Below are 27,239 nucleotides of genomic sequence, written 5' to 3'. Positions count from 1 at the left end.
ACACACACACACACACACACACACACACACACACACACACACACACAAACACACTCACTTACTTAAAAAGAAGTGGTAAATTCTCTAAAAGAAAATAAGTTACATTATGCTATTCTAAGCCATGAAAATAAAAGTCCATTTTCTTTGATAGAGAATTTTTTTCTAACAATTCAAAGTATTATACAGCAAAATCTATATAATGTGAAACATAAAACTCTGTTAGGAGTTTGGGGGTTGGTGTGAGAAGACAAGCTATATCTGAACTGTAGGCTTTATTAGATTAACAAGACATCTAGTCAAAGAAAAGGAGCTACTTTAAGTCAAGTGACTTTTAATGAGATCTTACTGCCATAAATTTTACCTTAATTTCTTTTATAAACTTTCACAGGGACAGAGGCTATGTCTAGTATTTTAATTACCAGAAATTGGACAGTTAAATTTGTTAAAATCCAAGATCACAGTACTAAAACAGCTTGCTCAATAGTAAACTTACTATTCATTAAAAAAAAAAAATTACCCATATCTGGCTTTGGTTTTTTTAATTTCTACATCATGACTAAACTTTGGCGATAAGTCATGAACCCTAAAATGGGATCTGAATTCCACCCTAGCTACTGCTATGCTGGTCAGCTCCTAACCCAACAGCTGATCTACAAAATGGAGTAAGAGTGGTTGTTTGCATGAGAACAGTCCCCAAAGGCTCACAGATTTCAACACTTGGTCCCTAGCCCATGGAACTATTTGGGAAGGATTAGGAGGCATGGCCTTATTGGAGGACATGTCACTGAGGGTGGGCTTTGCAGTTTCAAAGGCCCATACCATGCTCAGTGAGTTCTCTCTGCCACTACTCCAGCACCATGCGCTCTGGCTGCCATGCTCCCACCGAGATGGTCATGGACCCCCTTTTCCCCCCCGCCAAGGTGAGTCTCAAATCGAACATTTTCTTTAACAAGTTGCCTTGGTCACAGTGTTCTGTCACAGCAGACTAACAAGCAACCAAGGCTCAGAGTAAGCTACTGAGCAATAAAGCAAGATCAGGGTAAGAGGTCTGCTGAGCAGTAAACACTGTCGTGAGAACCAAAATAACAGGCGTTTCGAGATTGAGACTATCTGGCACATTTACATCTCAAATTTTGTCTAAGAAATTTCAATGTACCTCATAAAATATATAATTCCGCTACACCAGCAAACAGTCTAAGGTGCCATTTATTCCATGCACAGCCATCTTGGCATAAGCCAAATCCAAGGGTGAACACACATTTTTCGAAGTCTCAAGCAGTGACTGGTAGGGTAGATCTATAGGGACCTTGAAGGTCGGGGAAATGCCTACCTACCTCAGGAACTTCTCTCAGTGTATGACCTAGAGTTGAGGGAAGGAGAGAAGAGGCCACAGCCTCATCAGATCTTAGGCTCACTGGACCATGCTAATGGTCATGTGGGCAATGCTGGGGAGAACAAGAGAGGAACCTTTGGCTTTCACATACACACACAAAGGCATGTGCGTCCGTACACACACCTACACATATACCACATAACACACAAAGGCATGTGCGTCTGTACACACACCTACACGTATCCCACATATACACACAAACAGCAACTATTGTGAACAGTAACTTTTTTGTTTTAATACTTATTTACTGAAGTGTCTTCTCCATGAAAGGAACTGGCTACAAGATGAAGAGGGAAGAAAAAGAACAGGAACACAGACTTCAAAACCCTCACTGTCTGATAAAAGAAAATTACCTCCGCCGCATGATCGGAATGCACAAAAGAACGAGACATGTATCACGGACTCAACACCAGCAGGATTGTACAAGGCCATCTGGGCACTCCAGAAGCAAATGTAAAATGACAACCGGCGTGTGAGGAAGAAAGAATGCCTGACAACTCAGAAAGCCTGTGGCTCTCCACATGAGGAAGACAGGCCTGTAAACATAGTCCAGGGTCAGGTCACGTGAGCAGCAGCTGGCAGGTGACAGCTCAGCCTTTGCTCAGTTGGCTTTGGAGCACACAATAGCTAAGACTGAAAAGTGAGGCCCAGGGGTAGTAAGATGTCTAACGCAACAGCAGCTACAGGACAAATAGGCAGAATGTGACCGGCCGCAGTACTGCAGGGTGGGCACAGGGGGTCAGGGCACCAGAAGCAGTCTGGGAAGAACTCAGTGGACCAACGTGCTGGCTTGGTCCCTCCCTTCTTCTCCCGTTGATGAGCATTAGAAACATTCTCCAGCCAACCTCTCGATTGAGATCTAACCACCAGTTCTTACTCTTGGGAAGTGTGCTTCAAAGATAAGCAGACGCTTCCAAGAAGCAGAGACAACTGTAACCCATTTCTGACAGCAACTAAGAAACAAACAAAGGAGAGGGCAAATAGTTTAAAGTCAACTCAATTATTCAAGTGCACGGTACAAAACTGACCTCTAATCCCAGAACAACTGCCTGGTCTATGCTCAGCCCCGTGGCAGCGGTTTGAAACCGTTCACTTTTGATCTTCAGTAAAGCACTTATCAGAGCCTCTCCTATGTAATTCAGGTTTCTAGCACTCTCATCCTACCCCAGGCAATCATGCCTCCTGAGGACTGGGGGGTTTTATGGAACTTGACTTTGGATCCCCTAAAATACCTGCAAACTGCCTCAGACTAAAAGGCTCTGGATGAACGTCTGCTGAATTAAATTTGTACGAAGCGTCTTAAGTCCGGCTTCTGTAGCTGCACAGTTCAGAGGCACTGGCAGCAGTCACGCAGCAGAGCCTGCAGCAAGGCCAGGGGCTCTTTCGGATCAGACACTTGAGGTCAACTCTACATCCACGAAGCCCACAAATCCACGGCAGAAGTCAGAGAGTAAGAGAAGCTATTAGTTCTGTCTACGGTAGCGTGATGGCATTCTGCCCGCTTCCTCCAGGGGCTGCTGCTCTCTGCCATCTTAGATCTCAGATCGAACTGCCTTTGCTGCCTCTGTTCTAGATCTCACCTGCTTCGTGTCTACTCTTCAAAACAGTAAACTCAGGAATGGCACAATTCGGAGATTTCAATCTTTTTGCTCTACCTACCCCTCCTCTCTCTCCTTTTCTATCCCCTCCCCTCCCCTCCCCTCTCGTTCACAGTCCCACACGCTCAAACTCTTAATCCTACACATTCTAGAAATGGAATCCAGCATGCTATGAATGCTAGGCATGCACTACCTGACAGCCACATCCACACAAAATCTCTTTTAAAGGAAAAGGAGGAAGAGGAAGAGGGGGAGGGGGAGGGGAGGAGTGTGAGAAGGAGGAGGAACAAGGAGGAGGAAGAGGAAGAGTACTCCTGTAGTCTAACAATGAATGTCATCAAAAGACATACTTTATATACAGACAACGGCGGTGGGTGTGAACTGTGGTAGTGGGTATGAACCCTGCAGGTTTCCTTGTTTTAAGAACTGGTCATCAGGAGCTAGAGAGACGGCCTAGTGGCTAACAGCCCTGGATGCTCTATCAGAGGACCTGGGTTCGATTTCAGGCCCCACATGCTGGCTCGTAACATCTAGTGTAACTCTAGTTTCAGGAGACCGGACACTCTTCTGGCCTCCATGGGGACCAGCCATGCACATGGTGCACAGACACACTTCCAGGCAAAACACCCACACACATAAAATAAAAATTACCTACAAACAGAACCACAACTGGTCATCTCAGGCCAGTGAGATGGCTCAGCAAGAAAAGGCACTGGCTGTCAACCTAGAACTGGATCCCTGGACCCACGTGGTGGAAGGCAAGAACCCGTTCCCCGCTGGTTGTCCTCTAATGCCCGAATGCAGCACCCTGTGTGCACCCCACTCCCCTCAATGAGAATGTAATAGAAGTATAAAAAACCCGGTCGTCTGGAGTCTATGACACAACAAGGTAAAACGGAACCAGGGCCATTACATTTCCCAGGGCATGACTAGGTACTCTTGAAGTAGTTCTTCTATAATCTCAGACTCTGAACGAACGCCACAGTTAGACATAGACAACACCTCAAACTAGAATTTTAAAGCTCTGTACTGCTTTCCTCTGTATCTCCTGTTTGTTTGTTTTTTAAGACAGGGTTTCTTCTCCTAGCCATAGATGTCCTAGAACTCACTCTATAGACCAGGCTAGCCTTGAACTCACAAATCAGCCTGCCTTTGCCTCCCAAGAGCTGGGATTAAAGGCATATGCCAACACTGCCCAGTTTTCCTGTATACCTCTTTTAAAGGAAGAGGAAGAGAAAGAGGAAGAGGAGGAGAGGAAGGGGAGAAGAACTGTGAGTTAGAGGAAGAAGAAGGAAGAGGAAAAGGAAGAGTCCCCATAGTCTAAACAATGAATACCATCAAAAGACGTATTGAAGAGGAACATGGTTGGAGCTAAGTCAACCTCAAAAGAAAGAAACCTGAGTCAAGCCAAAAGGAAAACTGGCACACAGGGCAAGTATCTAAATTACAAATCCGACGTCAAGATTCCCTATCTCATCAGTCCTAGTGAGCTTGAACTGTCAACTTGACAGAGCCGAGCCTCCATCAAGGAAATCTCAGCTGAGGGACTGCCCAGATCAGATCAACCCACGATCTTGTGTATGAAGGAATGTCTTGATTGTTAACTGATGTGAGGGGGCCCAGCCCACTTACCGATGGGCAGACGGTTCTGAGCTGTGTAAGAAAGCTAACTAAACATGAACCAGTGTGTGAGTGAGCCAACAAGCACTATTCTTCCACAGTCTCTACTTCAAGTTCCTGCTAGACTCCTGCAACCGGCTTCCTTCAATAATGGACTGTAACTTGTAAGCTGAAACTAATCCCATCCTCCCGCAAATTGCTTTTGGTTAGACTGTTTTTATTATTTTATTATTATTTTAATCACAGCATCGGAGGTAAAAATAGAACACAAAACTTTTCAAGCAATCATTTCAGTGCTCTTAAATTTTTTCTGATTTTGGAACATTTAGACTTTTGGATTAGAACTGCTCAACATTGATAAAGTCAATGCAGTATCCCAAATGTTTAACAAATTCAAACTCTGAAATGTTCTTAAGTATTTCTGGTTCCAGGCATTTCAGATAAAGCGTCACCAAGCTGTATGCAGACAGACAGAAAGAGAAGCTGTGGAGGAAGGCAGCCTCTGAGCAACCACCTCAGCCCTCAGCTCCCTACTCAACCTGAACCTGGTCAGAGGGAGTAACAGCCAACACCAGTAAACATTGCCACCTCCCATTTTAAAAGGAAGGCCCCTCAAGCAACCTCCTCGAGTGGCTTTTAAAACACAGTCTGCTCTGCTTTACACACCAATAACTCTCCTGCTAGCAACCTCAGTGTCCCATTGGCCAGTGAGACAAGCAGTTCTACTTATTCAGTTTACAGGGGTATGCATCATATACCTGGCAAGAAGCCACCTACAAGGAGGGGTTGCTATAGCTTACAGTTTAAGAACAGATCCAGTACATCACTGTGTAGAAGACGTGCTATCAGGAGGGTAACAGCCGGTCGCATTGTGTCTCCATCAGGGAGGACTGATGGACAAGTAGTGAGCTATAAAGCCTACTTAGTGTCCCATTTGCCCCAATGAAGTGTCACTTCTTAAAGGTTCCACAATGTTCCCAACAGTGCCACCAGCTGGGGACCAACTGTACAAACACACAGACCTATGAGGGACATTTCACACTGCAGCCAAAACATGATATGATGTAGCTCTCATTCAGATCCAGCCCACTTCCTTCCCTGAAAGGACTCAAAGCCAAACAAAAATGAAGATGTTAATAAAGACATTATGATGTTTGAATATACTTGGCCCAGGGAGTGGCACTATTTGGAGGTGTGGCCTTGTTGGAGGAAGTGTGTCACTGTGGGCATGGGCTTTAAGACCCTCTTCCTAGCTGCCTGCAAGCCAGTCTTCCAGCTACCTTTGAAACAAGAGGTGGACCTCTCAGCTCCTCCAGCCCCATCTGCCTAGATGCAGCCATTCTCCCACCTTGATGATAATAGACTGAACCTCTGAACCTGTAAGCCAGGCCCAATTAAATGTTGTCCTTATAAGAGTTGCCTTGGTCATGGTGTCTGTTCACAGCAATGAAACCCTAAGACAGATATATTTTGTGAAATCAAGAAATAAGGAAAAAAAATCAACCAGTGGCTAATATTGTCACAGTAAACCAAATAAAAATATCATGGGAAAGAAAAAAACTATTGACAGTATCTCAAAAGTTTCTCCGAAGCTATCAATCAAGACAGTGTGGCATTGGCAGAGGGCAGACCCACATCCACAGAAGAAGTGAGTCTTTAAAACAAGTACTCATATCCTTAACAGGGCCATCAGGAGACTCCTCAACAAATGCTGTTGAAACAACTAGACACCACGAAAGAATACAGTGGACGGACAGTGTCTACATCACACTGCATCCAAGGTGACTCAGGACGGGATACAGTGGACGGACGGTCTCTACATCACACTGCAGCCAAGGTAACTCAGAATGGATTAAAAAAACCTATACAAATTATGTAAAACTGTAAAAACCACGAAAGAGAAACAAACGTACACATGCACACACACACACACACACACACACACACACTATGTGTACATACACTCACTATACTGCTATTACTACTACTGCTGCTGCTACCACCACTCACACACACCAAAATTTTACACCTAGGAATGGTTTTCTTGGCATAACCCCAGAATTACAATCAATAAAACTAATAAATCAGAATGCATTAAGATCTGTTTGTCTCAAAGGACATCAGAGATTAAAAGGCAATCTTTAGAACAAGAAAAGATTTTGTAAATCATGCATTTAATAAGAATAATCATGCATTCATCTAGAATGTAAAAAAATTGTATTAAATCATTAATTAAGAAAAACAGAAGATGTGAGAGAGATATGAACTAACGTTTTCCCAAACAACCAGGAAGTACGTGCATCAGTACTAAACGCCATGACGTATCAGGGAAATAATGAAAGGCTACATCCAACTAGGATGGCTAGGGTCTGAAAGGAGCAGACGCGTCAGTATAGACAATTCCATAAAAACCCAGGGACAAGGCTAAGGCCATGGCTCAGGGGAAACGTAGACTGCACTGAAAACACAAGGACCTGAACTCAAATCTCCAGCATCCACATGAGAAGTCAGCACAGCTGTGCACGCCTGCACCTCCAGTACTGACAGACACAGGCGGGTCCTGGAGCTCGGTGTCAGTCAGCCTAGCAAAAGGACACGCTTTTGGTTCGGCTAGAGAGCCCATCTTAGTACAATAAGGTAGGAAATGCACATATGAGCGAGGATGGGGTACACACACACACACTATGTGTACATGCACTATTCTACACTATGCACACACACACACACACACAAATTTTAAATTAAAATGTTTTTAAGAGACATAGGAACACTTATACACTGCTATTGTGAATTTTAAAAAAAAGTTTCTTAAAAGATAAAAAAGTTACCGCATGACCTCAAAATTCCATTCCTGTATAAATATCAGTAAAAGTCAAAGCATATGTCCACAAGCCCAACAACCACTGAGTGAATAAACAAAATGTGTTAGATTTCACACCATGGCATATTATTTAGCAAGAGAAGAAATAAGGAATATTTGTGACACACAAATCTTATGCCAAGAGAAATGAGGCACAGAAGACACGCTGCTCACGGACTGTTCAGAAAGGTGTTAGCCAAGAGGTCTCGGTTGTTTAGGGCAGGGAAGGCAGAGAGTTCCCAGGACTATTCATGGGCAAAGGGTACCGGTTCTGATATGAAAATGCTCTGAAGTTAGAGACCTACAGTTCAAGAATTTTATGAATATATTCTCCCAATCATTTGAAGTCTACACTTGAAGTGAGTAAATTACAAAGTATGTACCTTACTGCTCATAAATCTGCTTTTTAAAAAAATTTACCTTGAAGGAGTTGGATCATCTTGGCCGAGGCGTGACATGATGTTTATTAGGGTGTTAATTCCTATTAAAAAAAAAAACACACACAAACATACAAAAAAATAATTTAAGAACTATTTTAGAACAACCTACGATATATAGAAAGGAATTCTTTTCACCCAATTTGACTTTTAAAAGTTTAACATCTGCATTCAAGTATTTAAAATATGTGATAGAAGAAAGAAAAATTTTAAAAATATGTGTCTGTGCCCAAAGTGAATATTACCCAGGATGCATGGGGTGCACTAGAGCCAGGAGTTCACGGAGCCACCAGGGAACCAGCCAAGGAGGGGAGGTGGATCTGAGTCTCAGGAAGCAGCACAGAGCAGACAGTAGTGTCTTACAGTCACCCAAACAGACCTTTTTTCCGCATGTGCATGTGATGAACTTTTCTGTCTCCGTATTTGGGCTGTCGAATTCCACAGTTAGACAAAGAATTCCTGGCATGATCAGGATTCATTCCAAAATTTAAATGATGGCTTGGATGAGTCATGGCCAGCTGTAGTTTTAATGAAACAAGCACAGTTGAAAAACCCAGCACAGAGACTCCTAACACTCCATACAAAACATGTCAAGCAAGCATTACGGCTCCTCCTTCAGATTCAAATCTGCAAAATGGGGCTGCAAGATTTTTCTAAAACAACCCCAAAATCCCACCTCTTTCAAGGAGGATTACCATCCTGGACTGTAGGAAGAAGAACCATAAACAAGGGAATAATGAAAGAGGTACTGACCCTTGACAGACAAGATTGTCGTATCAGTCTACAGCCTCAAATAAATATAAGACAGAGGGCCTGAAAGCAGCCAAGGCAGAGGGGAGAGCAGGGAGGGTTGGTGCTTTCTCTAAAGAGAACCCAACATACCATTTATACTGTGCCGGGTGCGCTCTCCGAGCCTCACTGGGTGAGCTCAGAGGAGTTCTGTGAGAGCACTTCTTACCTGAAGCAGACAACGGTCTTGGAAAGTATATCCTATCAACTTGTCCAAGTGCATTAAGCATTGATGGTATCGGATGTGATGGGTCAGAACAGGCAGCATCATTGCATGCTGGGGGAAAAATAATCAGTATGTTTAAGTCTATAAAAATTCATAAAATCGCTGTTCATTCTTAGACAAGTAAGAACTATTTTCTCACCCCAAATAACATCTCATAAAGTCCTGAAGCAGTTTCACTGGCTATGTGGCAGCCTGCAGAACCGTCTGTCAGGAGCGCTATGCTACAGTTCCTAAGTCTCTGGACCCAGAGTGCCTGGATTTTGTTCTACCCCTCACTCACTCACTGTTTGATTGGGGTTGTTTTATTATTTAAAATGAGGGAAATAACTGTAGCTAAGCCCAGGGATAGTTAAACGAATAACATGTATGGGAAAGAAATCATTTATTTTTCCTCCCTTTTTACATGTGTGCACATGCGCGCGCATGTGTGTGTGTGTGTGCGTGTGCACATGCATGTACATAAGTGCACTCAATATATGTGCATATGTGAAGGCCCAAGGTCAATTTATCCCTCTCTTCATTTTCCGACAGGTTTCTCACTGAACCCAGAGTTCACTGCTTTGGCTAGACCACCAGACCAGTAAATCCCAAGCATCTGCTGGTCTCCCATTCATCTCCTGGGGTTACAGGAATATGTTACCCCACTCAGTTTTTACCTGGGTGCTGGGGACCTGAACTCTGGTTCTCACGCTTGTAGACTATTTTACCCACTAAGACATCTCTCTAGTTTACACTTATTTATTTATTTTATTTATTTATTTACTAACTTACTTATTTTTTTAAATCCAAGGCTTTGCTATATACCTAAGGCTAACCTGGAATTTGCTATAGAGAAGGATGGCCTTGAATTCACAATCCTCCTGCCTCAAGCTTCTAAGTGCTGGGATCATGGGCATCTCCTAAGGGATAGCTCTGGGTCTATGAATACTCAGCAAAACATCCTCAAGTAGGCGTTCCATGACTCCCTGTCTCTAATTCCAAAGATATAAACTAAGACACATTTGTATACTTCAGGATCAAGATATTTTTGATCCTCAAATAAATAAAAAAAAACTTTCTCCAAAAAAACCTTCTATATACGTAAAATCTGTATGCATATATAGAATACATGTGCATAAACCAAGCCGCATTGTTATCCTCAAGACTATCTCAGTCACATGGTGTTCAGTCGCTACACTGGGTCTGACATTACTGATCAGACAGTCACAGAGAGCCTATATAAAGCCACTAATACAGCCATGGCAGCTGAGGACTGGAGACTCGAGTCTTTTTTTTTTTTTTTTTATTGGATGATTTATTTACATTTCCTATATTGTCCCCTTACCCCATCCCCCACCACCCCCTCGGAACCCCCAATCCCCTCGCCCCTCCTCCTTCTTCTCTGTGGATGTAACCTCTATCTACACCCCCCCCACTCCCACCTCCCCACCCTCAAAATTCCCACCCCCTGGGGCATCCAGCCTTCATGAGGTCAAGGTTCTCTTCTTCCACCTATGCCCAGCAGGGCCCTCCACTCTTACATATTCAGCTGAAGCCCTGGATCCCCCCCTAAGTGCTCCCAGGCTGGTGGTTTAGACCCTGGGAGCTGTGGTTGGTTGGTATTGTTGCTCTCCTCATGGTGCCACAAACCCTTTCAGCTCCTTCAGTCTTCACTCTAACTCCTCTATTGAGAACCCCATGATCAGTTCAATGGCTAGTTGTGAGCATCTGCCTCTGAATATGTCTGACTCTTGAAGGCCTCTGAGGAGATATCCATATCAGGCTCTTATTAGCATGCACTTCCTGTCTTCCACATCAGCATCTACCTTTGGTGATTGCACATGGGATAGATACTCAGGTGGGGTGGTCTTGAGACGGCCCCTCCTTCAGTTTCTGTCCCTCACTTTGTCTCCATATTTGCTCCCTTGAGTATTTTGTTGCTCCTTCTAAGAAGGACCGAATCACCCTCACTTGGTCTTCCTTCTTTATCTTTGCTGCCAGCACTTTTCATTTTGCTAAAGATTCCTTATTGGGAGATGGTTTCATGAAAGGCGTGTCTTTTCTTTTCTTTAATAACGTTTCCCCGGAACTCGAGAGAATGAAGGAATCATTCTTATTCATCAGAAGCTGGAGGGTGGGCACAGCTCACAGGATGACTGACATACGCTTTTCATTTTGATCTCTGAAGTATTTTAAGCTCGTATTATTAAAAATATACATGAAAATGCATCTACTTGAAGCTACAGAAATCAGTCTTATCTTATTAACTTAAAAAGAAACAATTAGTTCTGCCAAATAAGACCTAACCAACAGAAAGCCTTTCTCTCAGTAAGGTATCTACTGAGTACCTATAAGTGCAAGGCTGCCCTGCATCTGTGGAAGATTAGAAAAAATAAAAAAAGATGAATACAGAGTTTTTGCACCACAGGGTTCCAAGAGACACACCATTATGATATACATTACCAGCACTTTGTCAACTTTATTTTTCTAAATACAATATTTTAAAAATGACAGCTTGCTCACAGAGCATGCAGTTAACAGAAATACCATTTCCAGCCACTTAGACTTCATGAAGCTCAAGAGAGTTCACGTGGACAGCGCAGCGCTAAGATACAATTATTAAGCATTTTACACGCATGATGAGTGCATGTTATTTGAGAGAGAGAGAGAGAGAGAGAGAGAGAGAGAGAGACCCTTTGAAGTCCTGTGAGAAAACTGTGATGTACAGTTTTCAAATTTCAAATGATTCATAAAATCAAGCTCCTAATGCTCCCCACACCTACATGAGGAGCTAACGGCAGTTACTGGATGCTGAAGGAAGGTCATTTCTTTCCTTGGCAGGTGGTGAGGGCAGGGCGGGGGATGCACTAAGCTACTGGCAGTTGCCTAATGCCCTAGGAAGGTGGCTCTACACACACACTAACTGAACTTCGTTCACTATTTAAAAAGAGAAAGGGGAAAAACACGATGTAAAGTTAGGAAGGAGACAGAAAAGAGGCTGGGGGGGTGGGACCTGAGGGATGGAGTCAGGAATTGATGTGACCATGAAATGTTGAATACACACATACAAGTTTCAAAAAATTAAAATATAAAAGTTAAAAAAAAAAAAAAGACTAGCAAAACCAAAGATCCCTGAACAAGAGCAGTGTGTGAAGAAGACAAAGACCTATGGTGGTGTCGGGATCTACCTGAGAGAAAAGAGTGAGTAACTGTGCGTAAATACGAGCAAAACCAGAGCGGTCTGTATACACTCAGTTCCCTAGGTGAGAGAAGGGGCAGTTCAACAGTGCAGGAGAAAGCATGCCCTGGGCACAGACGCTTCTGTTGGAGGAATCACTGTAATAGGAGACCATGAGGGACTGGACAATACAGGGTCCGGCAAAGAGAAGGCCCAGTGGACGGAGGCAGAGCCCAGCGCAAGGCTGTGACATTCTGCAGGAGGGAAGTTCAAGAACCACATCTGTCCTGGCTTCTACTGCCATCCAGCTAGAGAGATGTCATCAGTTAAGAGCACTTGGTCTTCTTGCAGAGGAGCTGAGTTTAGTTCCCAGCACACACATGTGAGCTCACAACCATCTGTAACTCCACTTCTAGGGAATTTTCCTCACCATCAAGAGCATCATGCACGTATATACACAGACAGAGCACTCCCACACATAAAATAAGTAATGTGGTTTTAAAAAGCCACTCAAACTGAAGGTCACAGACATCTCTTCCAGCTCTGAAGAGATGCTCGTAACCTCCGCACTCCCCCACGGGGCTGGAGATAAATCTGGGCTCTCATGAACGCTCGGCAAGGCATTCGACCACTATGCTGTGATGCCCGAACCCAAAGGTTCGTGATTCTTAAGTAATAAACTGTGCGCTGTCACTGAGACCAGCATTATTTTAGTAGCCCGCTCACCATCTGTTCGTTATCTATGACAGCATCTTACAACATTACGTTCGGTTCTGGAGAAATACTACCAACCAGAAAAATTATGTGATGACTTTAAATAGTCAGAGGGAGAATCAAAGCAGTTAAAATAATCGTGTTTTGAAGAACTGACAGTCAGATACTGTCATGCTGGGCATGGAGGCGCACAGCATGGAATCCAAGAGAGGAAGCTGGTTAACCGGAAGAACACCGCGGCAGCTGACTATCCCCGACTACCCCCAACTCTTTAATATTGCTCCATCGATAGCAGCTCATCGTAATACAAAATTAGTTTGGTCTACTACTCAGAACATTAATTTTTCAACAATATTTTCAATAGTCTGTATATAGACCACTGTTAAACGGCAACGTGAAGTTTTAAATTCCTTACAATGAAATGCATACCTACGCGTGCAGAGCCTGCATGCTCCCATTACACAGATGTGTGGACGCTTGGGTTTTTTGTGTTTTTTTTTTTTTTTTGTAAAAGGCTGAATGGAGCAAGCTGTCCTACCTGCCTAGTCTACGTCTTCGGTTCCTTCACCTCTCACCTACTTGAGCCAATACCAGCCCTGACAAAGAATCAAGTAAAAGGCCACGGAACGTGCTGCTGTGGTGTGACCTCAAGTCTGGCGTAAATTTAACTACAAGACAGATAACAGTGCTTACGAATGAGCCACTGACAAAGGCAGAAACGTTTCTCTCTCTTACGTTTACCCAAAAGCACTGTCATTGTCACATAGAAATGCACACTGTGCTTATTGTTGCCTTCAGTTCTCTGCAGCATGTTCGGGTCAGAGGTCTGGAAACTTCGTATACTTCTGGTGACTGTCTGTACAGCTCCCGGGCTTTCTCACAAGTATCTCACATGCGCTGTGATGGGGAGAGACATCTAAAGGCAGACTTGTCTTCACCCAGAGACTGACTTTAATATTCCACTTACGCTCCTCGCAAATGCTCCTCCACACTACACACTACACACACGCGCACACACACACACACACACGAGCGCGAACACACACACACAGGAGAGTCAACACAGAAAATAAAGACAAAACCTAAACAGCTAAGAAAAACCTGTGTTTGATGTTTGATTTCTTATCAGAGTATAATCCACAGAAACTTCTCAATTAGAGAAACGCTCACTGCCAGCGCCTGTGAAGAAGAGATACATAGGCATGACTGTTTTCAGAGAGGCGTCATCACCTGACAGACATCAGAACGGATGCCAGTTTTCCAGAATCCTTGGCTACTTAGCTCCACAGTGACTTCTCGCCGCATTGTATTCTTCTGCCGTATTTTCTGGAGTGCTTCCTGGAAAAGAGCTCATTGTAAGTAACTCGACATCAGCGAAGCCGTTTTGAGCCAAGCATCAAGCATGAGACGCTAAGCATCCCTCAGTATTTCCCTACATTCAGGCACTAAACCTTCTCTATGCAAAAGGACAATATTTAACCTGAGGTGAAGGCCAAGATGTGAGACGCTCTGGGTACGACATAATCCTTCCTAGTAACCACATGACAAAAATTCTAGACTAAATCTTATTAACTCAGCATGTTTGAACAAAATATCTTTTTTCAAAATGAGAAGCAATGTACGGCCCCCGTTCTGAAATCACCACGCAAAAAGTGTATTTATATCCATTCTTACATTAGGCATTTCCATTTGAGAAAGACAATCAATCAAGCTGATACCTACATGATCCTACAAGCTGCCTAATCTGTAAAGCCCTTACGGTCTTGCTGCAGGGGTACATTGTAGAAGTGGGAGTGGAGGTGGGGATGGGGATGGGGCGGAGCCAAAAAGGGTACAATGGTGCACACCAACAACTCACAAGGTTTTACTGCAAATTAGAGTGCAGCCTGAACTATCAAGTGACACTCCCCTGGAAGAGAGCCGGGGAAAGGTAAAGAGAAGGACCTCAGACTTCCCCGTGAGACACAATCAGAAATCATGTCTTCCTTTTTACTACCCTTCATATATTTACCTGTACAAAAACATTGTATTTGGATGCATATAATAAAGTCTCAGGAATTCATAACAAAAAGAATAACCACCATCAAGTTCCTAATGGAAGCTACGTACCAGGAGATAGGTATTCAATGGCACAGAACCACCAAATGGCACACGCCACTGTTCAGAAGTGCATACAAGCAGCTTCGGCCTTGAAGGGCATGTAGCCAGTCTCTCAGCCTTAAGAGCTTTTATAAAGGCTCTGATTGGCTCAAGTCACAGTGACTAACAAAGCTAGAATCCATATCTTTTCCCAGTTTCTTAGCCTTGTACAGCAGAATAAAATCTCACTAAGAAAAAGTCTGTGTTGATGCTAAATTTATTCTTACCTGAAAACTAAAAGAGAATCCTGGAATACAGAGGATAAAACTACTCATCAGTCAGGAGTATGGGATGCAGGATGTCAACTTTACAAAGTCAGTTCACTGTTAGACTAAAAGAATCATGGGAGGATGGGCTCTTACAGCCATAATACCCGAAAACCTCTGGCCCCATGCTATGCAATGTAAGGGTAGGGATAAAGGCCGATTTACAAACGTTGAGTTTTTCCTACTTCTACAGAAGGCATATTTAAGAGCAGGTGTCGCTCAGTAGTACAGCGCTCACCTTGCGTGTCAGTGCTTAAGTCTCTGGGTCAGTCACCAGTACCAAAACAAATAACAGATAAGTGATTCCTAAAGACAGTGACTTATCAGGAAAACTGGCCTTTTAAGAGTAAAAATGTCCTACAGTGGCCGTCCCTTCACCCATATAAATACCAGCAACACCAACTAAACCCAGTGGTTAAAAACAAGCAGGGGAGTGGCGGGGCGAGGGAGGGGCATGAGGTTAGAAGGAAGACCCAGCGTGAAGGATCTGGGAGCAGATGAGTGCAGAGACTAAGGTGGATCAATACACACTGCAGACATGTATGAAAGTCAAGCAAAAAGAATTTCCCCTGACTACTAAAAGATGTTTAAGAATCAATTGCTACACTGAAACACAGAGAGGAGTAGCCCTAATTATTTAAAATCTTATCCTAGAGCTAGAAATGCAACAATCTGAAAATAAGCTCAACATGCACCACCATTAATTGCCAAGGGCTGGGTTCAATACCTACCTCCCTCTGAGCCAGCTTCTGTTTGTCAGTTTGTTTGACTTTGGGACTATTTGCTAGAAGGTGGCGAAGTTTCACATAACTTTTCCATAATTTTTGGTACCTAGGAAAAGGACAGAAAGTTATCCTAGACAAAGGAAGGCAAACCTACTGTGAAAAATCAAACCAATTATTCTAATAAGCCTACTCAAACATACATTCTTTTAAATACCTTAGCGGCAGAAAAAGCTCATTCTAAAGAAACCCAGGGTTCGAGAGTTCAGGAACTGGATGACCCAGAGTCATCTGCAGCCTGAGGATTAAGTGACTGACAGCCTATTTAGATTAAAAATGAGGTTCAGACTAAATGGATGGATGAGTGTCTGGAAACAACTCCACAGCAGACTCACAGAACCACTCAGCCAACAAAACCATGTTCCAGTCCTCAGTGTTACCTCTTCATAAGTGATGTCTTTATCTAAATTTAAAACATATCTTTTGTGAAAAAAAATCCCTTTCTTAAAATAGAGATGGTCGATTCAAGAGCACTACAACAGAGAAGCCATGAGTACTGACACTCAAGCCACAGAGGTGTGTCCATTTGCCTGCTGGAGGGGGGAGAAGGCAGAGGGTGTATACCAATTTGTTAAAGCCATCTGGGGATGCACAGACCACACAGGCCTTTATCAGCTCACAGTCCTGCCATGAGAGCCCACGAGAGCCTAGTCACGTTCTACTAACATTTTTCTGACAAGGAGGGATTGGAAGACTTCCTGACATGTGGAAACCACTCCTTTCCTAGCCTCTGTTTGGCCTCTCTCCTTGGTCAACAGTTATAGGGAAGGGAGGAAAGAAAGAAGTACTTACACAGGGCCTGGTTCACTGCTTCATACTTTTATCCAAAGAGGGAAAAAAAAGAACAGAACCCTTTAGCCTCTTCTAATATACGACAGCCAGAACTGCAGTTATGAACCAAAATCTCCCATGCCCTTCTCTCCCAGTATGTCCTGCTCTCTTTAAGTCAGGAAGTTGTTTATTTGTCTAGCAAGCAGGAAATCCAATTACACCTGAAAGGTCCTATCTATCTCCACTCCCACATATTCTCATCTTCTCCCAGAAAAATGTTAATGTGCCAGTTAGAGAAGCTCACATCTGCAAAGCAATATGTATTCTAAGGGTATGAATACACAGCTCCTGCATCCCACAGAACCCAGGACTCTGGAGGGGATCTTCCAAATACCCCGTGCTAGAAACCGGAATAGTGCTACCTGCCATTCAGGGTGCTGAGCAAATTCAAAACAAAATGAAACAAGCAGATATTGTGATAATAAGTAAAAGAAAAGCTCCCTAAAGTTTAGATCCATCCAGGACTCTAGGTGACAAGACTGTTGAGGATACTCTACTGGGTAATTTATTGCAGCCGAATGTGTAATGAAATGCATTCTTCACAAACTACAAAATCTAATTTGTAAATCTGGAAACATGGTTTGCTTCGAGTCTTCATTTGTAAAAAGGGAGATGCCCACTAAAGGTATCCTCTGCTAATTCGGTTGTTAGTAGAAGGTGAAATTGGCCAAGGAAAACACCAAGAAATATCTTACTGTGGGTCTCCTGCATAACTCAACTGTGCAGGGCGTATCCCAAAGTGAACGATAATTGGAAAAGTGATCACTTCGGGGTTGAACTGTTCACGATCCAGTTGATCAATGCGGACAGAGCTCGGTTTCTAGGGAGAAAAGAACATCAGAATCATTCACTCCCATCAGAACTCCCGAGACACCAACGTTAACCTAAGGGGAGAGATGGATCGGATTTCTTTTCTCTAGGAAAGCTTTGTCTCCAAACAGAAAAGTCCTTTAGTATATAAAAATCCTATATTGTATAAAAACTGTAATGTCATCCCTGCAAAAAGTCTTTGCCATTTGGCATAATGAACAGTGATTTTGTTTCATTTTATTTTGGCAGTCTACACATATACCTTTAAAAATCAGACTTTTAAAAGAACACCTGGTCAGAGATAACTTCTCTCTAACCTCTCACAGGGGAATGGGTTCCACATCACAGAAGGAATTTGCAGGCTTAGTCTGCCGTAACATTATATTCAAATAACCAATGCACTGCTATTTAACACTGATGCTTCTATTCAAATTTTCCACTAGATTTTACTGTACCTTTATATTCTGTAATTCTACACTTGTATGGTGATACAACAAATAGCTGACTTTCTCTCTTTCTTTTTAAGATTTATTTTATGAATATGAGTGTTCCATATGCATGTATGTGCACCATGTCTATGCCTGGTGCCCTTGAAGGTCAAGGTGCACGGATTGATTCCTTGGAACTGGAGGTTGGCTAGTTGCTCCAATTCAGCCTGCTCAACCAGCTGACAATTACAACTAAGTGACAAAGAGGACAGATTTGTATAAATTCATTCACATTGCTAAAAAAGTCATGAAATGTTTTAAAAGGGATGTCATCTAAAAATAAAAATCTTACTACTAGCTTGAAAAAATTATCTTTGTTCTTAAAAAAAAAATAGACAATTTTGATCACAGGTAAGCTAAACATAAAATTATATAAATGCCCATTAGCAACAGGAACATGTCATTTAGGTCTAAAAATGATTTGTTTATGCATACAGTGCTGGCATGCTGTTTTTTTAAAAAAACTGTATAAGGAATGGAGATGAATTATTTCTGTATCGTGTTACTTCTTTTATCACTACAATCTACAGAAGCCGTGAGTCTTCAAGATCACCTGAACCTCACCATTCAAGACCAACCTGCGCACAGAAGCATGACACCATCAAGTCTCCCAGCGGCCATGTGTGCTAACACAGCATCTAATCCCAGCCCAGGGAAGTGGAAAGAGGTGGGCAAATCCAGAGTTTAAGGCCAGCCTCCTGGGCTCATAAAACCTTGACTCAAAATACCAAAGTTAATTTTTAAAAATTAAAAAAATCATCTCTAAATTATGAGGACGGTGGGGTGGGGAAATGAAGTAAATTCTAGACTTTGGCCATAGCCTACAAATCTATCACTGCATCTCTCTGCAAGAATTTAAAACCTTTTCACTAATGACCCAAGTGTTCTCAGGCAGAGGCAAAACTGTCAGGGAGGAACATTAATTATTTTAAGTCTGCAGCAAGAAAGTATTTAATGTGACCATAATGGCGGGGAAAACTCAATAAATTTCCCAATGTCCTTGCCACTAGGCAATCTTTCAAACGAGTCCTGTACAGGCTGGAATTCGGAGTCATGCCTACTGTGCCCTGAAGCGTGTACATGTCTGAAGAGTGTGGAATGAAAGCCGCGCCTATGACAATAAACCATCTTTGCATAAATAGTAAGAAATAACTGACCTCATCATCATGGCCCTAAGCTGAAAACTTTCCTAATCTATTTCTGATAGATTTCCAACAGAAGCCTTCGATCCTCGAGGGTCTGGTTTCTTTCACTATCTACAAACCAAGCCGTCCACCCTCTCAAAGATACACATCAGATATGCCGATCGTCAATACAGTTTCATTTCTGTGAGTATTCATTCTACTGTAGCATTTACGGCACACCGGTCTCTGCTGAAACTGGAGGTTTCACTGTGTGGGCTGCTAACTCAACACTCATCATGGGCTCCTTGCACTACAGACAAACTCTGCAGGCTATGGCTTACACACTGGCTCATCAATACACCCGCTGCATGATGGCGGGATGACAGGTAAGTGACGCACACCGATGCATCGGAACAAACCAGGAACAATCAGAAGCACCTGGGACTTTTAAACACTGTAACTTCCTGGGCCCACTGTCTGTCTGCAGTTTATGGAATGAATCGTCAGGAATACTCTTAGCTTCCTCCAAACAGCTTCTAATGGACTGTAGGATTTCAGGAAAATATGCCATGGAAGCAATCCCAGGGTGACACGCTCCCAAAAGAGACCACCACAGAACATGACAAATTATGTCTCCTACCATCATCCACTCTCTGATTTAGCTCTAAAGCGGTCAAAGGAAATGAAAAGATATGCAGCTGTTTCAAGGGAACAATTCATTGCCACACACTGGGCTGTTATGTTTTTTAAAGACACTTTCTTAATTTTGTGGTGTTTAACAGTATAGCAGCAAAAAATTATTTTACCTTTCTAGTTTTAAACACAGTTTTGAATATGTACCGATTGAAAAAATAGTATCTATATGACAAATGATCAATAACAAAAATAAGTACCATAGAATAAAATCAAATAATGGGTAATAAGAGACAATTTACTTAACAAAAAAATAAGAATTGGCAAAACAATTTAAAATATGTTTTCACTAGAAACGAAAATATAAAACTAGGCAAAATACTAATTTCCTGCACTACCAAAGTGGCAAAGGGTTTTTGTTTTAAAGCTAGTACGAAAGAATGAGTATTCTCATATAACCCACAATCCTCTGGGGGAGAAATCTACAATGTACAGCGAAAGTCTTAAAGGCATATACATCTTCAGGTAGATGAACAAACGACACCCAAATTGTAGTATTTTTCTTACTCACTAAGTATTGAAAGAAAACTTACCCAAAGGACAAGAAGCTAGAGTACTCAAAGCATGCTACATGCTGTTACTGTTTGAGTAGAACACACAAACAAGGAAAAGAGGCCGGTTCCCAGTCCAGGTTGTGCAAGCACCAGAACTCACCGTTCCAGGGTTGGTAACTATCATGCCTTTGCACTCTTCTGCATATTTCTGCCACTCGAGCTCCTCCCATTGGAGCATGTTGGCAATCTCCTCCTCGGGTACCAGAGCTTTGCTGCACCGCAGCAGGTAGAGAAGAATCTGGTGCATTGATAATACTTCCTTGCCTCCATCTTGGGTGAGAATTTGGAGAACAAAGGTACTCAATTAACAACACAGCATCAACTCACTAAGGTAAAACAAGACAACGGCTGTAGGAGAGCACATAGAAAGAAGTAATTTAAATGTACACTGATCACCAGGTGCCAAGTAATATGAACATCATTTGTCTCACTGATGCACGGTACTCATAAACCATCTCATTTGCTAAAATGGGAACAACAACATTATAACCGATAAAGGCTTTATTTGAGAGGTATGAATACAAGAAAGGGTGTTCGCCTAAATAAATTTAAAGTAACCTAGCATGAGAAACCACAGTTTATAATAAACAGAACCGTGTTATGTCTAAATATTTTATCATTCTTTCTAGAGTAACAGATGAAGGCTTTTCAGAAGTGATGTTCCTGTCTTAGGGAAAGTCTAAGCTTTATGAGATATTTATAGATGCTTTCAATAAGACATTGTTGCATTATGATCTAATTTGGAGGTGCTAATGTGCTGCACCTGCCACACTGATCCGAGCTGAAGAGCCCGTACTGATATTATAGGAGACCGTTACGGAGCTAGCACGGGGATAAAATACCAACTGTCTGAGCTTTACCAGTACGGTGGACTGAAAACCACAAAAGGCACAATTAAAAGGCAGCTCAGAAAAGGATTCGTGCTTTATAAACCAAAGACATGGGGTTCATGTGTGCCCAAGACGGAGGCTGCAGGTTTCTGCCTCCTCTTTGGATTCAGCTTCACGACAACATGGCAACAGATCGTGTGTACCAGTTTTCTCTGACTACCTCCACCCAAAAGGACAAGCACCCCCTGGGGATTCTGAAAAAGACTCTTCTGAGATTACTACCCTCCCCTCAAACATGAGCTAAAGTACAAGCTAAACATCAGAAAACTGGAAAGAGATCTACCTGAAGATCCAGCTATACCACTCCTGGGCATATACCCAAAAGATGTCCCACCATGCCACAAGGACGTGTGCTCCACTGTGTTCATTGCAGTCTTATTTGTGATTGCCAGAAGCTGGAAACAACCCAGATGTCCCACAATGGAAGAATGGATGCAGAAAATGTGGTTTATTTACACAATGGAGTACTATTCAGCTATTAAGAATGGGGATAATGACTTTTGCAGGCAAATGGATGGAACTAGAAAATATCCCAAGTGAAATATCTCAGACCCAAAAAAACATGAATGATATATACTCACTACTAAGTGGATATTAACCAAAAAAGTACAGAACACCCAGTATACGATTCACAGAAGGCAAGAAGGTTGACAAGTCAAAAAGCCCAAGTGAGGATCCTTCAAGCCCACTTGGGAGGGAGAAGAAAGCAGAGGGCAGAAAGAAAGGTAACTAGGTGGAAGATGGGAGAAGGAGGGCCAGGAGAAAAGGGGACCATGAACAGGTATTAGGTGGGGGTACAGGATTAAAGCCCTGAGGGCTGTCAGAAAGAATGAAAACAGGCAACCTTGGGAGGTAGGAAGTGGGGGGACCCTCTAGAATGTACCAGAGACCCCGGAGGTGAGAAAATCACAAGTCTGAAAGGGAAGGATCTTGGATAAAATGCCCAACAGTGGGGACAGGGAACTTACAGAGTCCCACCTCCAGTAGAGAGACAGGGCATCAAGTGGAGGGATAGGGTTGACATCCAACAGTCAAACACTCTGACCCAGGATTGTTCCTATCTAAAAGAACTCCAGGGACAAAAACTAAGAAGATACTGAGAGGTCCAATGAGTACCTCAAATTGGGATCCAGTTCAGGGGGAAGCCTCAAGGCCTGACACTATTACTGCTGCTATGGTGTGCTTACTGACAGGAGACTAGCAAGGCTACCCTCCGAGAGGCTGACTGAGACAGAAACAGATACTTACACCCAACCAATGGTCTGAAGTTGGGGACCCCTGTGGTCTCAACAAACCTGGACTCCCAAGACCTCTCAGACACTGAGTCACCAACCAGGCAGCATACACTAGCTGGTCTGAGGCCCTCAACACATATACAGCAGAGGACTGTCTGGTCTGGCCTCAATGATCGAAGATGCACCTAACCCTTGAAAGACTTGAGGCCCCAGGGAATTCAGAGGCCTGGCAGGTGTGAAAGGGGACAATCTCTTGGAGATGGGGAAGAAGAAATGGGATAAGGAACAGTCAGAGGGCAGAATGGGAAAGGGATAACGACTGGACTGTAAAAAAGGATAAAATAATAACAAAAACTCCACAAAGTTAAGGTATGATATTATTAAACATTTAAGTGTCCTGAGTTAAGATGATACTAAACTGAGTTTTCTATCTATTTATTACGATTCCTTTTAGTTCACAGTCCCACAGGTTATATTTCATTTTGGGACAGTCATAGCTGCAGGGACTTAAACAGAGCCTGCAGAACTTTACAGCGCTCACTACGCGAGCTTGGTATTTTACTTTTAACCATTAGGTGTCAGGCTCTGTGCGTGGTCCCGTTTCAGTCATGCCCACTCCAAAAGCCTCAGAATTCTGTTTTAGGCTGGCCATGATCATAATAGCATGGTCCTACAGATGCTAAGGCCTGCCTTCCTGCGGCTTCTCTCTTCCTCTGCGTCTCACCCGCAGGGATGCTGCATATGAACTTGTAACGAGTGATAAGAAAGCCAAGTCTGGTGCTACATCCCTGTACTCTAGTTCTTCAGATCCAGAGACAGGAGGATCATTGCAAGTTTGAGGCCAGTCTGAACTACTCTGCTAAGTTCTACCCTGATCTACAGAGCAAGACCCTATCTCAAAAAAGAAACTGAGAGACACATAGACAGATACACACACATAGAAAGAGAAACACAGAGACACACACACAGAGAGAGACAGAGAGACAGAGAGACAGAGAGAGAGACAGAGAGAGACAGAGAGAGACAGAGAGAGACAGAGATCTGTCTTTGTTTTGCTTTCCAATATAATGAGAAAACAATGCTGACATGTTCATCTCTCATCTTCCAGTAAGTCTGAAGGCAGACAAGAGACACAGTAAAGCAAGTGTGTGACTCTACACTGCATGTGTCTACGTATACAACAGCAGGAATGAAGGGGACCTGGAACTCTTGAGCAGTAACGGCCACACTGATGAGAATCAGCAGGAACCAAGGGAAGAGCTCACCAGTATTTCGTTCATCGATTCTGAGGTGTGCTGACTTTATCTAGAGGAACTGTGGGGTTACAAGGATGCGCTCCAGTCCAAGACAGTGGGCAGAGCGGAATGGTGTCTGCCTTAGGATCTGGAAAAGTCTTCATATTTTTATGAGGAGAGGAGAACAGCATGGGGATGGGAACAAATAGAAACAGAGGTAGCTATAAACAGCAACAGAATCTCTCTGCACGCAGTTATGCCTGGCTGACTCCGAGGCACTTCAAATACAGAGAGATGGATGAGAGGTATCTAATTTAAAGTGAAAAAGCTAAAACGAGCTACTGGCAGAAGGAAATACTTAAGTCTGCACACCATCTGTCTCTTAAAAACCTCAAGTTCTAGGCTACATGAGTGGCACAGGTAGTACCTAAGTTTGGAAGGGAATATCTGCAAGATTAAAATACAAAGCCAATAAATGCTTATCAAGAAGCCCACTACGCAGGCTCCACTTTGGGTTGGGAGCAACCCGGCTGATGAGAAGGTAGTGAGTTTTACAGCAGCATAGAAACTGGACATAATTAAACAAGTAAACACAAAATGTGCATCAGGTACAAACCACTGCTGCTAAAAGAGAGAATAAATGCATGCTTGGAGTCTGCTGACTAATTCACATGGCAGCTATAAAAAGAGAGTTCTTCACAACTGTGGGAAAAGTAGAAACTCAGGACAGGCAAGCTGAGAGGAAAGGGTGCCCAGGAAGGGGGCGGGGGCTCTGCTCCACATATGGTACCCGGATGCAATCTTCATGGAAGTATTAGAAGAGGAGGACAGAACCAGAGTCCCGTACCAGCCCACCGGGCACAAGCTGTATCCCTCACACCCCGCCTGGCAAAGAGACATCATAAAAAATAGCTGTGGAAGGACTTTCTGAAGCCGATTAATCATATGGCCACTTGCCCTCCTACTGCCGTGAACTTACCGATGTTAATGAATTGGCTCTTTACGTTTGTCTGTTTTGCTACATGTTTATGTTGGGGATTTATGGAATTATGTCACTGAAGGCAACAAAGTAATTTTTATCGCGTTGGCTAGAATAAATAGGACATGATACAAATGAGAAATCAGAGCGGGTAGGCTAAGGTTAGCAGGAATTCTGCCAGATCTGGGGTTGGAACCGTGACAACGGCTCATTATTCGGGAAGAAGTAGAGTTTGTGTTTCAGGGAATGAATCTGGACAGTCATTAATGAACTGACAGACTTTATAAACTGTTTCTTAGAGACCCGGCTCCCTCGGTTTATACTGCTTGGTTATTTATGTAGTTATATGGGAGAGAGGGACAATTTGTTAGGAAATCTGCGTTAAATATACGGCTGCTCAAACAAGTATCTGTCAATTACCTAACACTCAATTCCCCTTTCTTTGCACCAGCATTAACTATACACTACATCTTCCACGTAATCCCACCAAGATGACTTGGAATGATTTCATTTCCTAAAGTTGGTATTCACAGCAAGTAGTTCTTAATTTCAAACTATGAAGTTATATTAGCAGCTGGAGATGGCTCAGCCGTTGCGAGCACTTGCAGAGGCAGACACCATCCCGCTCCGCCCACTGTCTGGGATTATAGCGCATCCTTGTAATCCCACAGTTCCTCTAGATAGACTCAGCACACCGCAGAGTTGATAAGCAAAATACTAGTGAGCTCTTCCCTTGGTTCCTGCTGGATCTCATCAGTGTGGCCGTTACTGCTCACGAGTTCAAGATCCCTTTCATTCCTCTGCTCTGTACAGAGGAGGCACATGCAGTGCAGAAGAATATTTGCTTTATGGGATATGTCCATAAATAACCCCAGGTTAAGAGGATCCAATGTCTTCATCTGGCCTTCAAGGTCATCAAGCATACACATATATGCAGGCAAAACACTCAGACACATACAATTTTTAAGTTTTTTTAAATAAAAGAATAAAAGAAAATTAAAGGTGCTTTATCAACTGAAGATCTCCCCACCCCCACCCCCACTACCCCTGCCTCCTAGAAATGCTGAAATGCCCTCTATCCCCATGGCCTCCTGCCAGCCAGACCTGACAACTACTGCTCCAGATAAGGTGATTTCCAAAATGCATTTGCTAGACAAACTGTGGACGACCTCAGGATTTCCCAGCTCACTCTGATGAGGATGCAGGCTGTCCTCTACAGTTACCTCCTGTCCTGATCAGTTATGGTTAGAAGAAAATCTTACCCTGGGTCTAGTTCCTCCGAGTTCTTTTGCAACAGAGGGGAGAGGAAGACAAGAGAGGAACAAATGAAAGGAGATTCCTAAAATCTAAATGCGGCAACGGCTCCACCACTTGACTGCTGGTGACCTGGCATGCACGGAACAGCATCCAGTTTACACTATCAAGCGGGGGTTTGTGCATATGTATAAGGCAAGTGAGACAGACGTCTTCAAATTAGAAAAATGGAGAAAACTTATGCTGACTGATACAACCTTAACATTCAATCTAGTATTATAATCCACTGATATTAACAGACAGCAAACCAGGAGTGTGGTGCACTTTGACACAAACACTAGGGAAGCAATGGGGGAGGTATGGCGGGGCATGGGAAGGGGTTGTAAGTTTGAGGCTAGCCTGGTCTACATAATGAGTTCCATGATTGCCTGAGCAAAAAACAAGTAATAAATGAAAAAAGTTTTACAAAAATCTACGTAGAATGAAAAGATCACAAAATACTTGAAATATTGACAAACTACCCAGACTTTCAGAAACTCAAGAAGCATGTGCAGACTAAAAATGGCATTGTTTTTTTTGTGACTTGGAGGAAACTGTAAAGGATACATAGTAATGTTCTTCTAGCAAGTAACTTTTTCAAAAGAATGTATTTTCACAAGAATTCTTGGCTAGGGGTACCAATTGGTGTGTACTTCTCCAAGAGGTAATCTGGACACTTGTTATTTAAAATGTATACATTCTGTTAACAAAGCAACAAGATTTGTAGAGTTCTATCTTTAGCAGCACACAGAGCAAATAGAGAAATGCCCAGGACTAGTGCCGAAGTACTCTACGAAATGGGCGACACAGGAAACCCTCAAACTCATCACCTGAGCAACTGTCAGAAAAGTAATATCCATCTGTAGTGCAGAGTTCTCTTCTTTGTGACATTAAAAATGACACATTTTATTTTGGAGTAAAAAAGGCAAGGTATGTGGCATGCTCAATATAATCTCATTTGAAGAGCACAGCAAAATGCCCCTCACACAGAGTAAAGCGAGAGCAGAGGAGTGTGCTCTGTGTTCAGTGTATGCTCTCATGCACTGTCTGTGCACACCAGCCAAGGGCAGATCTCACGAACTGTCTGTGCACACTAGCCAGGAAGATCACATGTACTGTCTGTGCA

At 43.0% G+C, this 27,239-nt stretch overlaps 1 protein-coding gene across 1 annotated transcript in view; it reads right to left on the bottom strand.

Annotated features, from left to right (window-relative positions):
- The window catches only part of Drosha (drosha ribonuclease III), a 108,871-nt gene that overhangs the window by 34,851 nt on the left and 46,781 nt on the right, over positions 1–27,239 (bottom strand). Inside the window, exons 16-22 of the mRNA XM_028767570.1 lie at positions 20,582–20,751; positions 17,508–17,632; positions 15,931–16,030; positions 14,025–14,132; positions 8,867–8,974; positions 8,288–8,426; positions 7,892–7,952 (exon numbers count right to left, since the gene is read on the bottom strand). Coding sequence (XP_028623403.1) covers positions 7,892–7,952; positions 8,288–8,426; positions 8,867–8,974; positions 14,025–14,132; positions 15,931–16,030; positions 17,508–17,632; positions 20,582–20,751 — 811 coding nt within the window. The remainder of the gene's footprint in view (positions 1–7,891; positions 7,953–8,287; positions 8,427–8,866; positions 8,975–14,024; positions 14,133–15,930; positions 16,031–17,507; positions 17,633–20,581; positions 20,752–27,239) is intronic.

The sequence above is a fragment of the Grammomys surdaster genome, unplaced genomic scaffold, assembly GCF_004785775.1.
Source record: "Grammomys surdaster isolate TR1022 unplaced genomic scaffold, NIH_TR_1.0 174, whole genome shotgun sequence".
Classification (NCBI taxonomy): Eukaryota; Metazoa; Chordata; class Mammalia; order Rodentia; family Muridae; genus Grammomys; species Grammomys surdaster.
The sequence above is the reverse complement of the archived record's forward strand: the minus strand, read 5'-3'. Positions and strand labels throughout refer to the sequence as shown.